This window comes from Cimex lectularius, unplaced genomic scaffold (genome assembly GCF_000648675.2).
Source record: "Cimex lectularius strain Harlan isolate CLEC.00 unplaced genomic scaffold, Clec_2.1 scaffold13, whole genome shotgun sequence".
Taxonomy (NCBI): Eukaryota; Metazoa; Arthropoda; class Insecta; order Hemiptera; family Cimicidae; genus Cimex; species Cimex lectularius.
In genome coordinates, this window is record NW_019392649.1 from 1795103 (window position 1) to 1809801 (window position 14699).

The 14699-nt window shown below is 33.7% G+C and overlaps 3 protein-coding genes across 5 annotated transcripts; 1 reads left to right on the forward strand and 2 right to left on the reverse strand.

Moving 5' to 3' along the window:
• The first annotated feature begins 1 nt into the window (after position 1).
• On the forward strand, positions 2-3537 carry LOC106664636. The gene is made up of 3 exons (XM_014390550.2): positions 2-720; positions 2682-2935; positions 2994-3537. Exons 1-3 carry the CDS (start codon positions 283-285, stop codon positions 3430-3432), a joined length of 1131 nt encoding a protein of 376 aa, XP_014246036.1. The 5' UTR covers positions 2-282; the 3' UTR covers positions 3433-3537.
• A 1882-nt stretch (positions 3538-5419) lies between these two features.
• On the reverse strand, positions 5420-7667 carry LOC106664437 (rRNA-processing protein FYV7-like). Its single transcript, XM_014390139.2, has 3 exons — positions 7492-7667; positions 5802-5931; positions 5420-5707 (listed from the first exon to the last, which is right to left on the reverse strand). Exons 1-3 carry the CDS (start codon positions 7589-7591, stop codon positions 5470-5472), a joined length of 468 nt encoding a protein of 155 aa, XP_014245625.1. The 5' UTR covers positions 7592-7667; the 3' UTR covers positions 5420-5469.
• Positions 7668-10426: 2759 nt separating this feature from the next.
• Positions 10427-14582, reverse strand: LOC106664663 (TP53-regulated inhibitor of apoptosis 1-like). 3 transcript variants are annotated; one of them, XM_014390592.2, is made up of 4 exons: positions 14315-14582; positions 11561-11656; positions 11308-11454; positions 10427-10678 (listed from the first exon to the last, which is right to left on the reverse strand). In XM_014390592.2, the coding sequence occupies exons 3-4, from the start codon at positions 11440-11442 to the stop codon at positions 10583-10585; spliced, it is 231 nt and encodes a 76-aa protein (XP_014246078.1). In that variant the 5' UTR covers positions 11443-11454; positions 11561-11656; positions 14315-14582; the 3' UTR covers positions 10427-10582. The 3 variants fall into 3 exon arrangements, with proteins under 3 accessions (XP_014246078.1, XP_014246079.1, XP_014246080.1); XM_014390593.2 differs by having other exon boundaries at positions 11561-11705; positions 14315-14571; XM_014390594.2 differs by lacking the exon at positions 11561-11656 and having other exon boundaries at positions 14315-14572.
• Between the last annotated feature and the right edge of the window lie 117 nt (positions 14583-14699).

Sequence of the window (14699 nt, forward strand, 5' to 3'; positions counted from 1 at the left end):
ACTATAGAGAGGTTACAGTAAAACTGACTATATTTGTGCGTAATGTATTACATTTTAAAATGATCAAAGGCCTGTGGAGAGCAATCAGAGAAATAAGGCGCGAATAGGATTTGAAATTTGGAATTCTGTGATGTTTCTGTGTTGTAAGTTCGAATTTGAAACCTTCCAGTTATAACTCAAGCATCGAGAAGCTTGGATTGACATTTGACACCACAGGTGAAGATATCCGAACGCTACCACCGAGGATCGTAAGATGTTTTGACTTTGCTGTGAGCGAGCGAGATGTCCGGTCCCGGCTGCTGCGCACACCCGAAGAGGCTGGGCGTCCACGCTCTGGACGCCTTGTCGTTGACGGTCGTTGTCATGTTCCAAGGGACGGTCCTCAACTATTACATCATATCCCATTACAAAGACTCGGTGACGCCGTATTTCCTGTTCGCGGCGGACGCCCTCTGCATATCCACGTTCATCGGCACTCTCGTCGCCTCCTACTCATACCTGGTGCGCGTCTACGTCTGCAAGGATGCCGAGGACGGGATTGGCACCAAGATCCGCGCCAGGCTCAAGTCATCGGCACCCAAGATCGGCGTCATGCCGCTCTCCTACGTCTCCTGGCTGTTCTACGTCGTCATCCTCGTCACCAAGATCGTCGTCATCTTCGAGTCCGGTCTCGCCGAATCACTCAACCCCATGGAACACTTCGGGCCGCAGCTACTCAAAGTAACTTCCTCTTTTTACCTTATAAATGATTTGATCTACAAATTACAGCTACAAAAGTGATGCCATGCTTTAGAAACAAGGTCTTATGGAAGTGGTTATCGACTGGCATAAATTGACTCGTCACCTAAAGCTGCGTACCCACCATGTTTGCGAACCAAGTTCGTCTTTAGTGTGTACACTTCTGCACTCGGAGCGTTCAACAATTTTCATGAGCGTTCCAATGGCAGTCAGTTTTGGGGTGGAACCTTATATAGTGTGTACGCTCTTGTAGCCTAACATCACATTGAACAATCTCATGGAGTGGCCGCAGGAAAAATGTCTCGTTCTTATCGCACTGTACCAAAAATACCCATTATTGTGGTATCCTAAAGATTCCAATTATAAAAAACAGGAAGTCATGGTTAGCTCTCTTTTTATAGAAATTTGCTAGCCAAAAATGTCAGGGTCTTCTATAAAATAGTAGATGAATATATATGCTGCACTAGCCACCATCTAGGATGACATATTAATCCTTCCTTGTTCGGATCTCTTGCTGAGCGACCATGTTTGTGACCTCACCTCCACTTGAAATAGTTACAGGTTCGCGTACTTAGTGGGTACACAGCTCAAGACATGGATTCTCTTGTGATAGTTAGTCAGACTATTATTAACCGATAAGACAATTTTACCTCTTGCTTTGCCATTGTCAGTTGGAACCATCAAATACTTTGGTCTGCTTAACATATAGGTGGCTCCATGCGGGATTGGCCAAATGCCGAGCGACAATATTCGGTGCACACCTTGCTTGGCTAATTGTAGGTTTTGTCTGCTTCAAAGTGCATGAATATTCGTGAAGTGGCTGAATTCAAAGCATCCACTCAGGAATGAATTGTAATCCTCAATCAACACTTATTATTTACTTCAATTTTTTTTTAAATAATAAACAATTCCTAACTGGTGTAAATGTATCAATGAAACAGCAATATAGCTGTTGGTCCATCTTAACACTTAACACTGGAGTTCCTCGAGCTGTTCCAAGCTGAACCAATAATTTGGAATGCTTCTCTTCCAAATCACAAAGATCAGTTTTTCAGTTTTGGGGTGGGGCAATATTCTGTGACTGAGTTTTTAGCCACTACACAAAACAACTACAACAAGACAGTTTCACTGTTGTCCGTCACAACTGGTCGTTCATTGAGGACTTGAATGGCACTTGGTGAATATTAGCTGTTTCTGAACAAACTGTGTGGTTGTCCAAACCCCGCATGTGCATATGTGTAATGCCAAGACGAGCATCCCGAGACTTAGCAAATATTGGACATATCGAATACTGCATGTCTAGAGCCACCTTAACATCCAGTAAAGTGCATTGACTGACATCTTTTGACTCATGGCAAAGCATCAGTGAGATATTTTGATTAATGATTGATCCAACACTTAGTCCTGTCAGAGGTTGCCTCTTCTGCTTTTGTGGATCTGTTCTTCCATGGGCTGCCTTTGCAGCTTGCTTCTGTTAAAATGTCTTTTCCCATTTCATCTTGTACTAAAGAAAATGCACTGAGAATCAGTGTTGTTTGGCTGACATAACTAAGAATGTGACCCTATGACACAAACCTACCACTGAAGATGGCAAACTCCAAGGATAGGCAGACCTAACCTATTGAACAACTACCATGTATTTATGTTGAACCTGCACTGGGTCTTGTTCTACTAACTTTTCAGCATTGCGCCATCTTCAGTGATGAACTTGATGTTCCTTTATTGATTTGAGTAATTCAACAAACCCACATGTGAAGAAGTACCCAGTAACTAATCCAGTGTCGGTTCAGTAAGTTCACCGACTCATCGACCAACACCGAGCATCAATTACCAAGTATTTAACTAACTCTGATAGTTATGTTTAACAAAATTAAATGGTTTAAATGATTAAACTTAAATTTCTTGAGTACTTTGTCAGATGTTGCAGTGATGTTATGTTACAGGTGACAATCGCATCGTCTTCTTTTGTTTTTCTTCTACTTGCCGAAGGGCACAATTGGGTCAAGCGAGGTCTTCCGAGGAATGCTTATGTCACTACTGTATGTGCCAAAACTGGAATAGAGATATTTGACTCTGTTTCCCTTTTGTCCATTATCCTAGAAGGTCCTAAAGAGTTAACAGAAGGTTTTAAGGATTTAGTGCTCGGCCTGGCTGCAATTAATTTTTTCCTACCATCTGTCAAGCTTTATCAGTTGAGGTAATATAAATTTTTTAAATTAATTTATTAATGTGAATTAATTTTTTGTTTTTGTTAGCTTTCCTGACTTGTCTATTAATACAGTCGCTAAGACTGTCACCATGATATACATGCTGGCACATATTGTGCTCATAGATATACCTTTTTTGTCGGTACGGCTTTACCTCTGGTTGAACTTTCGCCAAAATGCTTCCATGTTCCTCATGAAGAATGTATTGAGCATAGTCTTGACTCTTAGAGGAATGTACCCGGAATTGATTTCCTTCAAGCACGGCTTCTTCTTGGCTGAAGGCAACACGAAATCGGAAGAAGAGCCGAATTTGAAAAACCCGAAGGAATCGGGTGATGAAGTGATTTGCCTGACGAGAAGAAATGCTGGTAAACAAGAGAAAGAGTTATCAAAAGTGGATTCTGCACAATTACACGACAAAGAAAAAACCGAATCTCCAAGGAGGGACAAAGAAATTGAATTAGAAACATTAATGGTTATCGAATAAACTCGAGCGGCTCTGGTTTACTGAGGATTTACCATTTTCTTAAGCGATCTCTTGTTTAGACCTGTTTTGTTTATTTCTTTTAATAAAAAATGATTTTGAAATGTACGCTTTTTACAGATTTTGTAACTTATTATTGGAACAATTTTATTAACATAAGTTTGTGATATAATGTAACTTTTCTAACTTTTTTTTGTACTTATATTTTTATAACTATTTTTATAACAGAAAAGTTTTATAAAATATATAAAACGTATTTTGAACAAATTTTCTGGTTTTATATTTCATTATTTTTTAACCTTCATGTTTTATGATAAAATTTATCACATTTATAGTTTTTTAAATTTCAAATTTACCTTTTTTTACACTAATGAATGAGTCCTCGGGTTTAAAATTAATTACTAGATAAATTCCAAAAACAACTGAAAGCAAACTGAAAGTGTTTCCTATATGTTGTCACTTCCTTTAATACATTGGGAAGAAAAATATTTTGTTCCTAGACTAACCGTATATTTATATTTTCATATATATTTTTGCTAATTTTGTACTTTGTCTTTCATTTGACTTTGTGCCTCATGAAAAAGTATAGAAAAAATGATGTGCTGAATAATTTAGAGGATGTTAAAAAATGGTATATTGGAAGCAGTCTTACAGGGGGAAATTTTAAGCCCATTTTTGTTTTCCTATTTTTAGCAGACATTATAATGTATTGAACTTGGTCATACAGCTTGTGCGGTTGAAATTATAAACAAGAGATTTTATCATGCTCTTAGCTTTTATCTGTCAAATGAACCCTTTTTAACTTTCAAATTAACCTTTTTTTTACCCCACTGAACTAGTCCTTGGGTTTAAAAATAATTGGCAGAGAAGATCCAGAAACAACTGGAAGCAAACTACTACCTGCTTCATATAATTTATTATAAATATAGGAAAAAATTATGTCTGAATAATTAACAGGATGTTAAAAATGTAAATGGTCTCTTGGAAGGAGTCTTGCAGGGGGAAATTTTAAGCCCATTTTTGTTTTCCAATTTTTTAGCTAACATAATATATTGTACTCGGTTATATAGCTTGTGCGGTTGAAATTAAAAACGAGATTTTTTCATGCTCTTTTATCTGTCAAATCAACCCTTTTTTGTACCCTACTGGAATAGTCCTTGGGTTTAAAAATAATTTGTAGAGAAAACCCAAAAACAGCTGAAAGCAAACTACCACCCACTTCAAATAATTTATGCTAAATATAACATAATATAGATTAATTAGTAAATTATTTCTTGCACTTTACAGAAATTATTTCCTCATATATTTTGTCACTTCGTTTAATGCATTGGAAGGAAAAATATTTTGTTATCCCAGACAAACTGTGTTTACATTATCTTATATATTTTCGCTGATTTTGTACTTTCATAAAGCCTCTGTGCCTCATAAAAATTATTTTAAAAAATTACTGCGCTCAATAATTAACACGATGTTAAAAATGTAAATGGTATCACAGAAGGAGTCATGTGGGGGGAAATTTTAAGCCCGTTTTTGTTTTCCTATTTTTTTATTGGACAATATCGCGTATTTTACCGATCATGAAGCTTGTAAGGTCGAAATTAGAAATGAAAGATTTTTTATCACATTCATAGCTTTCATCTGTCAAATTAACTCTTTTTAACTTCGAATTATTTCTTTAAAGCATTAAGAAAATTTGGGGGTGAAATATTTTAAGCATATAAATTAAAATTTGAGATTGTTGTTAATATAAAATAATTGGACTCTCAGACCACATGAAAATAACAAGTAAAAAAAAATTTTTTTTAGAAAATTAAATCGAACACTCCTATGCATATTTAAAAAAAATAATATTCATATAGGTATTACATTTCTATAATTTGCATCTGACAGACCAACCCAGCAAAAATAGACAGGCCAAAATGAACAGTAACAATCAAACTGCAGATTTATTACAAAGGTATAAGTAAATTATGTATAAATAACAAACATGGATACAATACAAATGTTTTATTTACAAATTAAAATACATTATACTTATTTTTAAGTTGATATACTACTCTGCAGTTGTTTATAAAGGAGTTCTATCCTGGGGTTCATGAGCGGTTGGCCTTTCCTGGTTTTCCTTGACAATTTTTTAACCCTTTCCAACTTTTTAATTTTATACTGTTGTAAAGCTTCTTGTTGCTCTTTTTTTCGTTTCAGCCTATCCTGTTCTTCTTGCTCCCGTTGCTTTTTCTTTTCAGCGAGGGTCTGTTGTAGGGTGACTTTTTGTTTGTGACTGTTAAATAAAAATTGTTAAAATTTGACAAAACTTTTTTGTCAACAATAGACAAACATCTTAACAAATATTTAAACGTTGAAACAAAACCTACTTTTCTTTAAATCTGCCCTTTTCCTGATTTGACGATTGGGAAAGGTCTTTTTGTGTGAATCCTTCTTTCCTAAGCTGTTTGTTAAGCTTGTGCTTCATAACTTTCCTCCTCTTCTCTTCCCATTGTTTCACTTAAAAATAAGAAAACACTGATTATCACTTATTTTATTTTTTAAAAAAATCCTTTCTTCAATAATTCTACTAATCTAAATTTTTTTTCATTTTCAATATTTTATTACAATGTGCGATTTTTGATTACAATACGTAATTTGATGAATACAGATATATGTACAGTACAATTAAAAAAAATATATTTACGGCTATTTACATATTTACATTGAGGGGGAGTTGATGTTGAGCACAGCAACAAGACAAATATTTTCAGGGGGTCTCCCTTTCTGCTCCCTACCTGAAGTGACTGATGAACTTTAATAATGTTAATGCGTTTATGTTTAGTGGTCTAACACCATATTAATTAATTCAATTAATTATTCTTTTTATGTAAGGTCTTGGTTGAGATGAAAAAGCTAGTGTAATGAGCAGGATTCAAATCCACGACCTTATCTAACCTAACCTAACTTCAATACACTGTTGCTCTAACCACTTGAGCTGTCGTGGCTTCGATCCACTCCGGCACCAACTCCCCATTTCAACCTACAACCTTTCGAATTTTCCCTCCTTTTGCCCTTTTTCAAGTCACGATCATCATCGATAGACCAACACAGAAAGAACAAGCAACCCAACATGATTGGTAACTACCAAATAACAGGCTCATCACACCACAGACTGCATACTTCTCGTATGAAAACCTAGCACTTTTTTGATTTCATAGCAATAAATTCAATTCAATATTATTAAAGAGGTATAAAAATTGTACACTGTGAAAGTTTTAAAATAAAAAATTACTAAGTGTTAAAAAGTTTTGGCATTTGCAACTAAAACTGAACTTTTTCCATGTCATATCTCTTTTCTTACATTTCCAAGCTGAGATTCATGCAATCGAAAGATGTACCAACTCAACCTAAGTATAGAATACAAAAACAAGAATATAGCTATCATGTCAGATAGCCAAGCAGCCATCAAAGCACTAAGCTCAAATATCATTAGTTCAAGGATGGTGCTGAACTACAAAACCAAACTAAACATATTAGGTATGCAGAATAAAGACAGCCTCTGCTGGGTCCCAGGACACATGGGAGTAGAAGGCAACGAGAAAATGGACACCCTTGCAAGGAAAGGAGTTGCTACACCGCTGACAGGACCTGAACCCTTCTGTGGCATAGGAACCCACACTATTAACAAGTATCTCAGACAGAAGGACAAAAAGAAAATTAGGGAACTATGAAATTCGCTCATTTGACACAGGCAATCCAAGAATCTTCTAACCGATTTCGGAAGAAAAGAAATTACAGAATGTGTCAAAGTATGCAATAATCCAAAATGGCACATGCAGATTCTGCAAAGAGGCAGAAGAGACACCAACAAACTGCGGAGCTACACAGCCCGCAGGAGGAATTGTTGGGACGTATAATGCGTGCATAGAAGAGCTTCAACCATTGAAACCGGGCCTAATAATTAAGTTTCTTGATGAAATAGGACTCTCCGAAATGCTTTAGGGAGAGCACGGGGGATACAACAGCTCTTAAAGGGCGCAGTATACTATACCCTTTAATTACATCTACATCTATTACCTCTCGCAGCTTTGCTGTATTTAATTTCTCTCCATTTTTTCTTGTCGAATTTTCTTTTCGGCTCATCCTCAGATGTTTTTTTTAGTTTGGAAGTCATCATACAGATAGTACAATTTGAAGTTACGGACTGAGAAGTTAGAAACGACGAAGTAACACGACAATAACCTCCCTGAATGTATGTTTCTGTTCGCGTGATTGGCCATTTATCGATGACGTCATTATATACAATTCAATTAATTATACTTTATACAATATGATTATTCAGAAATCGTGAGATGCGGTCTGGTGTGATGTAGGTTTCAGAAAAACATTTTCTTTATCGTGCCAACGTTTCGATCTTTATTGAGATCATCTTCAGGGCCTGGGATTTACAAACATTGTTTACATTTAACAAAAACTCCTTGATTGAATATAAAAAATATATTTTGCATTGTATAAATTCACTTTTCTACATCCTCAATGTATTTGTTAAATGTAAACAATGTTTGTAAATCCCAGGCCCTGAAGATGATCTCAATAAAGATCGAAACGTTGGCACTATAAAGAAAATGTTTTTCTGAAACCTACAGCACACCAGGCCGCATCTCACGATTTATGAATAATTATAAAAATTAATAGAAATCTCTTGGGGAAACGAAAATTCTTGTTGTTTAAATTTAACAAATACATGTAGGATGTGGAAAAAAGTGAATTTATACAATGCAAAATATAACCATTCAACCAAAGTATTTCTACTCACTCAAAGTGTTTGTTTCCTGCGTAAATGTGTCATTCTTGCGTGTCGTGTTGAGAGTGCCAGTGAGATATTGCTGTTTTGTGTTTATATACGTTGGATTTTGAAGGGGTGGGGAAGGAAGTCGGTATAGAAAGACATTTTTGTATAAGGAGTAGGCGTCTTAGAGGTGAAACGAGCCGACGAAGGGAAAAAAACGTTCGGCCAGATTATCCTTTCAGGATAATTCAAATTACATTAGATACATTTAATAGCTTTCATCCATCCCTACAATTTACACATGAAATCGAAAACAACAAAACAATACCATTTTTAGATACACTCGTAATAAAACAACCAGATGGCACATTAATCACAGATTGATATCAAAAACCAAAAACACAGATCGCACCTCAACTTTACATCTCACCATCCTCTTCATACAATAATAAACACAGCCAAAGGATTACTTCACAGAATGATTACCCTAAGCCATGAATTGTTTCACTAGAAGAACATAAAGATATACAAACATATCCTCCATAACAATCACTCCCTAAACACTTAATATTCTGTTGATTAATCAACAGAATAATCAACAACTACAACTCAACACTAACATCATCTACTAGTACTAATAATACATCAAATCTATCAAATACAAACAAACCAGCATACATTTCCATGCCATTCGTTCATGGCCTATCACATAAATTAAACACATTTCTCTCGTCCGATAACTTTAAAATTGCTTTCAAAAATTAAAAACAATTCAAACACTTTTATCCAAAATTAAAGATCCCACACCAATAACAAATAAATCTGACATATCTACAAAATCAATTGTTTACATTACATGTTACATCCCAATATCTGGATAAGAGAGTAAAGCAGCTTATCTATGATTGCAAAAAATCCAAGCAAAATCCTACAGCACTCGCTACCCACTATTTTGAACACAAACACAATTTCGACTTCAACAATCCATAATTATTACACACAGAACAAAACAAACATAAACGTAACGTTTTAGAAATGGTTTACATAAACCGAGATAAACACAGCATCAATTACAGAACAGACACATGTAAATTCAGTCGCAGCATGCCAATATCATTAATCAAATTCAATATCGATAACATACATATATCATCCATCACACAAAACTTATAAAACATTCATCACATTCCACACATCAAACATTTTTACATAGTCTAATTTTTCAACAATTTAGCATTCCTTTTCCTATTTATCCCCGTCTATATAATCCTGAAAGGACAATCTGGCCGAACTATTACCAACGTTTTTTCCCTTCGTCGGCTTTTTTCACCTCAAAGAAGCCGACGCCTTATACAAAAATGTCTTTTTATACCGACTTCCTTCCCCCACCCCTTCAAAATCCAACGTATATAAACACAAAACCCATATCTCACTGGCACTCTTAACACGACACGCAAGAATGGCACACTTACGCAGAAAACAAACACTGAGTGAGTAGAAATACTTTGATTGAATATAAAAAATATATTTTTTGCATTGTATAAATTCACTTTTTTTCCACATCCTACATGTATTTGTGAAATTTAAACAATGTTTGTAAATCCCAGGCCCTGAAGACGATCTCAATAAAGATCGAAACGTTGGTACGATAAAGAAAATATTTTTCTGAAACCTACATCACACCAGACCGCATCTCACGTTTTCTGAATAATCATCGACTAACGGTCACTAATCACCACACAATATATTATTTAAAATTAATAATAATAATTTTCTTTATTGTGTAGTTAATGTTATTAATACATACTAAATACTTTTTAAGTTCTTTGTTTACATTATTTTAAAAGTTGTTGTAATTCTTGTGAAAGAGCATTGTAAGTCAACTTGGATGACCGCTGATGTTCTAAAGTTCATTCCTAAATGTTAATTATTTGTAAATATTATATTCGATGAAAAAAATTAAAGCACTATTATTATATTTATCGGTTAAGTAGGATTTTAGGATGAGGTGGTAGATAAAAGGAAGTATATGCTTCCAACTGTAACACATAAATTCAAAATGTAATTTATTATTATTTTTTGTTTTGTTAAAAAAAAGAAAAAGAGCTTTTATTGTTGTTTATTAATAACACACTTGACAGTACAAAATAATCCTAAATTTACTAAGTACATATTTATTTACATATTAAAAATTTTTTTTTTTTTACAATATAGTGTAGTCAATATACACTTGGAAATTCCATGTAAATAATTAAAAAATAAAAATAAAAAATACTAAAAGCAACTAGTGCTATATGCTGTACTATTTTATTACATAAAGATTTTCAAGTGAGGTTTAAATGTTGTTTTATTAAATATGAATTCACATAGTTTGTTGGGTTATGTTTTAGGTGGTGGCTTTTTGTTCTCTTTGTGCGTGCCCAAAAGTTGAATGTCTGTGTCTTTTAGTTCAATGTGATTCTCCTTCATAGTTTTCTGGAAAAAAAGTAAAAACAAAAAAAAAAAGATTAAAACAAAATAAATAAAATTGGCCAATTTGTAACATAAAATTTTTTTTCAGTAGCACTAATAAAATATATCCTAGAATGTTGGTTGTATTTATTTATTTATTTTTTTAAACTAAACATGCCAATTATATTCAATATATTTCCGTTGCTAATGCATTTTTTATGTACATAGGTAAAAAAAAGTTCTTACAGTTTTTGATAACAACAAGTGCTTATTTATTATAATATAATATTGTAGTTCTGAAGAGGGCCTAGGGATGTGGCCCAAAATGCATTAGTAACTGAAATATATTGCATAAAAATAAGTTGGTGTGTTTAGGGAGAAAAAAAAAAAAACGCAACATTCTATATTTAATCTTTTTACCACCAAATTAAGTTAAAATTATATTTAAAAAAAAATTAAAAATACATTCGATCTTAAAATCCCTTTTCATTCATGCTTTCAAATTATTAATTACAGAACAAACTCATTCGCAATTGTGAAAACATTCTTGACTATACTTTTTGAACTGATTGAAATTTTGATTCCCTTTTAAAAAAATCCATTCACACTGTAGAGGGTCAAATTGCAATGGAATGAACTACTTTGAACAATACCTCAACACACTCTTTGTAAACTTTAAGCAGCCCAGCACACATTGAATCATTATAGTCGCCTTTTAAAAATTTCTGACTAAACCAAACATTGAAACAAGCATCATATTGTTCCTTCAAAGTGCGACAAGCCTCCATTTATGCCTTATCCTGAAAATTCATTTGTGTTAAACGAAATTATGCTTGGAAAAATGTACCTGTATACATTGCTGGTATATTTTAAATAGAGGTTCGCAAAACTCATCGTTTGTCACACCTTTAAGAAATTTTTCTCTAAACCAAATGCTAAAGCATTCGTCATATTTCTGTTTTATCTCTGTGCAAGTATTTCCGATACTGTTCATCACTGTATCTGAAATGATGATCGATTCTCATGTTATTATCTGCATGTATATTTTTATCTGTATAAATAAAAAAATACTTAAATGATTACCTTAACTAGAATTTTTACAAAAGCAATAAATGTAGAGGAAAAAAAGTTTCTGGGACATTTTTAAAATCTGTATTTTTCCATTATGTCATTTGTTTGGCCTATTTTTAATTTTTTTTTAAAATTTAAATTGATGATGAATGTTAGTTTGCGAGTCAATGAACAAATGTTGAATTGGCACTGCAACACTAACCGGGTAGGAACTGACCTCACTGAATATGGGACAAAGCCAAAACACATTTCAGTGATGTCGAAACCCACAATTAAAAGCCAAATTCACAGCCAGTGCAACATTTTATTTTTAGAATTAATTATACTTTTTATCTAAGGTGTTGGTCGAATGAAAAAGTTTGTGTTAAGAGCGGGATTCGAACCCACGACCTTTCTATTCAGCAGAATTCAGCCGAAGGTCGTGGGTTCAAATCTCACTCGTGACATTAATTTTTTTATTTCAACCAAGACCTTAGTTAAAAAGTTTAATTGATTGAAATAATTAATATGGTTGATTATGACTGCTAAATATATATGGATTTTTTAAGTAATACAAATTTTAATTTTTGCATCTTTTCAGCATCTATTGCGCAATAGGCAGTTGAGAATTTTTGTTTTGTACTTTATTTCATTATTATTTTTTATTATTTATGTGAATATGTTAAAGCTAAATAAATAATTTAAAATAATAAATTATGAGGTACTCCATAGTATCTATTGGCTGATTTGGTATTTTCTGATCATCTTGGACTAGCAGACTGAATCAGTGAGGATTGAACAAAATGTGCAAAGTATAAAAGATGCTGAAAATGTCCAAAAATTAAAGTCCAATGTTAAAAAAAACCTACAACTCCAAAACAGAGCCAAACAAATGAGATCAAATATTGAAAAATTACTGTGACAATCAAAAATATGTTTCTATATACATTATCAATATGCACCTAGACAGAAAAAATGTTAGTGTGCTGTTTAATGTGTTGACTGTGGAGTGTTCAAAGATGTGAGATGACTTCCTTTTCATTTCAAATGCTTTATTCAGGCCCAGGAAACATTTTGGCGTCTGGTGCTCTGCAGTCAATGTTAGGTGTTCTTCAGCATTTTGCATCTTTGTGAAGGGTCTGTGAGATTTGTGTGAAGTCAAGTCACTTTTATAAGTTCCTGAAGAGTAGGGTACCATTATCTCTGTTTGTCGGTGACTTTGTTGGATTAAGTTAGCGATTTTTTTATTGTTCTAGTTGCAATAAATCTAACCTAAATCGTGAGATTTCCTCCTATGGGGTTAAACTTATCATGTGATTCTACCATCTTGGTCTGTCTACTTTTGCTGGGTTGGTTTGTTAAGCATTTTGCTATCTTCAGCCATCTGATACCCATGAAGTGATGGGTCAGGGATAAAAATAGGGAGAGGCAAAGAGAGCAACCGATCAAAATGATTGGATATGACTGAAGTGCAAATGTAATTTAATCTTGTCAACCAAAATGATGTTACTATAATACTAGTCAAGGAGTATATATGTGATTGAAAGGAATGATAAAGCTTAAGCTAATCCAGGTTTTTAACAATAATTTGTGAGTGCATAAGCATAAGCATGTGAAATGCCAGGTCCAACATTAGCAAAAAAGCTGTGCAATAAAATTCCAACACACAAGAAAACTGTATGAATGTTTTTGTTCTTGTAAATTTATTTTTTTGTAATGCTGACCATTAAACAACGCGTTTTTTGGTCAGTAAAGATACTTTCACCATTTTGACATCTTCAGTGAATTGTTTGATTGAGGTTCATCACTCCGCAGGTGTCAAGAACAAATCTCAAAATTCATGAAATTTTCTCAGTTTTTTTAATGAACAGGTCTTATTGTCAATCAATATTTTCATACCAGACTATTATTTGTGCAGATAATGATTAAAAGTGCTTCTTGAGGTCTGTGAGTGATAGTGTTGTTGGTTTTCCAATCATCTTGGTCTATCTCTTTTGGTCTTAGAGCCATTAAGGCTTCTTTCTTAAGCGGTTGATCAGGGTTATAAGTAGGGAGAGGCAAAGATAACCAATCACAATGATTGCAAACGATCTAAATATAAGTATAATATAATCTTTTGACTAGAATAATGGATTAGTGTAAAAAACAAAATGGAGTGGCCTATAATTTAGCCAAGGAGTGTATGTACGTGTGGAAAAGCATTATTTTATTTCACCCCGAGTTAATGATCATGACGAATGTCCTCGCAGTTTTGGCCTGCCGAACCCATTATGGGCTTCTATCCTAAGTGGTGGATCAAGGATATAAGTAGGGAGAGGCACCCAACAACCAAATTATAAATATAATATTATCTTGTACAATAGAGTTAAAATTTTTGTCTCAAACAAAACGGACTGGCTTGTAATTGATTAGAGGAGTGTATGAACCGTTCATAGCTCAACACACAAGAGTTAAGACTTCAAAAATTAATTTCTGCACTGTTTTGAGTCACCGTATGTGCCTACAGTTTGCAAATGTAAAATCGATTTGGTGCATAATGAAAATGTTTTTAAAATGTAAACTACCCAGGGAAAGGGTCAAAATACCGTAAAATAGCCTGGTAAAACTTACCGGAATATTCATTAAACACGTTTTTTGAAAATTTTTACAGGTCCTGTCGTGTCTTTATCCCAACGGTTAGAAATCGTTTTAAAACATATCTCCAAGAATTTATTATTATTTTTTTTTGGAAAGGGCAGAATATGGAATAATTGAGCTTGTCGAAGTATCAACGATGCCGGGGCCCTGCTTTGTCCTTCCTGCTCGCCATTACACACTGACCGTCAGCTGGATAGTGTTAGCACTTTAACAGCATGATTTGATAACGAAAAGATAACCGTTTCACAACAACTATCGATACTAAAGATAATAAATCGATAAATTAAAATAAATCAAATTTTATTTATTATATCATTATTTATTATTATTTAACAATAATCAAATAGATTTTGGTAAA

What these genes read in the sequence shown, in the direction of transcription:
- LOC106664663 (XM_014390592.2), bottom strand. Translation starts at nt 11,442, where the DNA reads ATGGAGGCTTGTCGCACTTTGAAGGAACAATATGATGCTTGTTTCAAT. An exon ending in TTTACAAAGAGTGTGTTGAG is followed by an intron (nt 10,679 to 11,307) that starts GTATTGTTCAAA and finishes CTTTTTTTCCAG; the next exon opens with AAAACTATGAAGGAGAATCA.
- LOC106664636 (XM_014390550.2), top strand. Translation starts at nt 283, where the DNA reads ATGTCCGGTCCCGGCTGCTGCGCACACCCGAAGAGGCTGGGCGTCCAC. An exon ending in TCGGGCCGCAGCTACTCAAA is followed by an intron (nt 721 to 2,681) that starts GTAACTTCCTCT and finishes GTTATGTTACAG; the next exon opens with GTGACAATCGCATCGTCTTC. An exon ending in GTCAAGCTTTATCAGTTGAG is followed by an intron (nt 2,936 to 2,993) that starts GTAATATAAATT and finishes TGTTTTTGTTAG; the next exon opens with CTTTCCTGACTTGTCTATTA.
- LOC106664437 (XM_014390139.2), bottom strand. Translation starts at nt 7,591, where the DNA reads ATGATGACTTCCAAACTAAAAAAAACATCTGAGGATGAGCCGAAAAGA. An exon ending in ATACAGCAAAGCTGCGAGAG is followed by an intron (nt 5,932 to 7,491) that starts GTAATAGATGTA and finishes CTTATTTTTAAG; the next exon opens with TGAAACAATGGGAAGAGAAG. An exon ending in AAGGGCAGATTTAAAGAAAA is followed by an intron (nt 5,708 to 5,801) that starts GTAGGTTTTGTT and finishes TTTATTTAACAG; the next exon opens with TCACAAACAAAAAGTCACCC.